Source organism: Medicago sativa, chromosome 7 (assembly GCF_051527215.1).
Source record: "Medicago sativa cultivar Bolivia chromosome 7, Bolivia_mono, whole genome shotgun sequence".
Lineage (NCBI taxonomy): Eukaryota > Viridiplantae > Streptophyta > Magnoliopsida > Fabales > Fabaceae > Medicago > Medicago sativa.
In genome coordinates this window covers 23,984,003-23,985,284 of record NC_140755.1, presented here as the reverse complement: position 1 = coordinate 23,985,284, position 1,282 = coordinate 23,984,003, and the positions used below count along the sequence as shown (strand labels likewise).

At 38.1% G+C, this 1,282-nt stretch overlaps 1 protein-coding gene across 1 annotated transcript; it reads right to left on the bottom strand.

The window, feature by feature from the left end:
- Nucleotides 1–316: 316 nt before the first annotated feature.
- Nucleotides 317–1,027, bottom strand: LOC146905026 (uncharacterized). The gene has a single exon (XM_085728421.1). The coding sequence runs from the start codon at nucleotides 1,019–1,021 to the stop codon at nucleotides 317–319; it is 705 nt and encodes a 234-aa protein (XP_085584547.1). The 5' UTR covers nucleotides 1,022–1,027.
- Nucleotides 1,028–1,282: the final 255 nt, after the last annotated feature.

The window sequence follows — 1,282 nt, the reverse complement described above, 5'->3', positions numbered from 1 at the left end:
TAACATTTTAAGAGGTGACTCAAAATTAATAGTTTTACCAGGTAAAATGTTCAAAAGATAGGTTGCCATTTCTAGAGCATAATGCCAAAATGATGAGGGTAACGATGCATGAAGTAACAAAGTTCGAATAATATTGTTAATGGAACGTATTTTTCGTTCAGATTTTCCATTTTGAGAAGATGTGTATGGGCAAGACAAACGAAAATGAATTCCATTGGTTTCACATATTTTTCGAAAATTGTTATTTACATACTCACGACCATTGTCACACTGAATGGTTTTAATTTCCTTTTGAAATTGTGTGTTTATCGAAGTTTTAATTTCCATTGTGTGTTGATTCTTCGAGCTCTAATCTGGATTTGGCAGCAGCAAAGGTTGGTAAAGGGTCATGTTGCTGGATGTAGGTCACAAATCTGGCATAAGTGTCGGTGAGTCCAGAAATCATTTTCAATACCAAGCGGGTAATGGAAACCGGAGAATCGGCATTTGTAAGTTGATCAGAGAGAAGTTTGAGGCGGTTACAGTAAGCCTTGGTGGAAGAGAAATCCTCAAGATTGGTGTTGCTAAACTGGTTTTCAAGTTGCACAGCACTTGAGTGTTTGTTGTCATTGAACATAGCAGCAATGCGATTCCAACATGCTTCGGCAGTATCGTTAATCACAAGGATAGAGTTGAGGATGTCCTGTGTGACAGTTGCATACATCCATTGTAACACAACAGTGTCAAGACGATTCCAAAGGTCAGAATCGTTGGCTTTGAGATCGGCTGCCGCGCGGATGGCTTTTTCATCAGATGGGGGGATGATATGATCGAGTAGGTTGTGGACACGTGCTTGCACCATAAAAAGTGCAGACCAAGAGAGATAAAGGTTGGAATCATTGTCCAATGTCACCGGAATGATGGTTTTGACATTGTTAATGGTGAAAGCGGAATGGATGGTGGTTTTCACCGCCGTAGTAGATTGGCTGGTTGTTGATGAAGTGTCATCAACATTATTTTTGGGGGAATTAGGTTCAACCATTGTAGAAGTGAGGAAAGGGGGCGGCGATTTTGATGATTTTAGGGTTATTGGATCAAAAAGAAAGCTGATACCATATAAGAATATAATTTCCCTGATTGTATTGATATCATTTGTGAAAATATATACAAATGTTTACAAACCTATTTAGGAAATTAAAACAATTCTCATGAATTGTGATTCATGGCTAATGAATGGCTAATCAATACTAATGAAAGGCTCATGAATTGTAATTCATGGCTAATGAATGGCTAATCAATACTA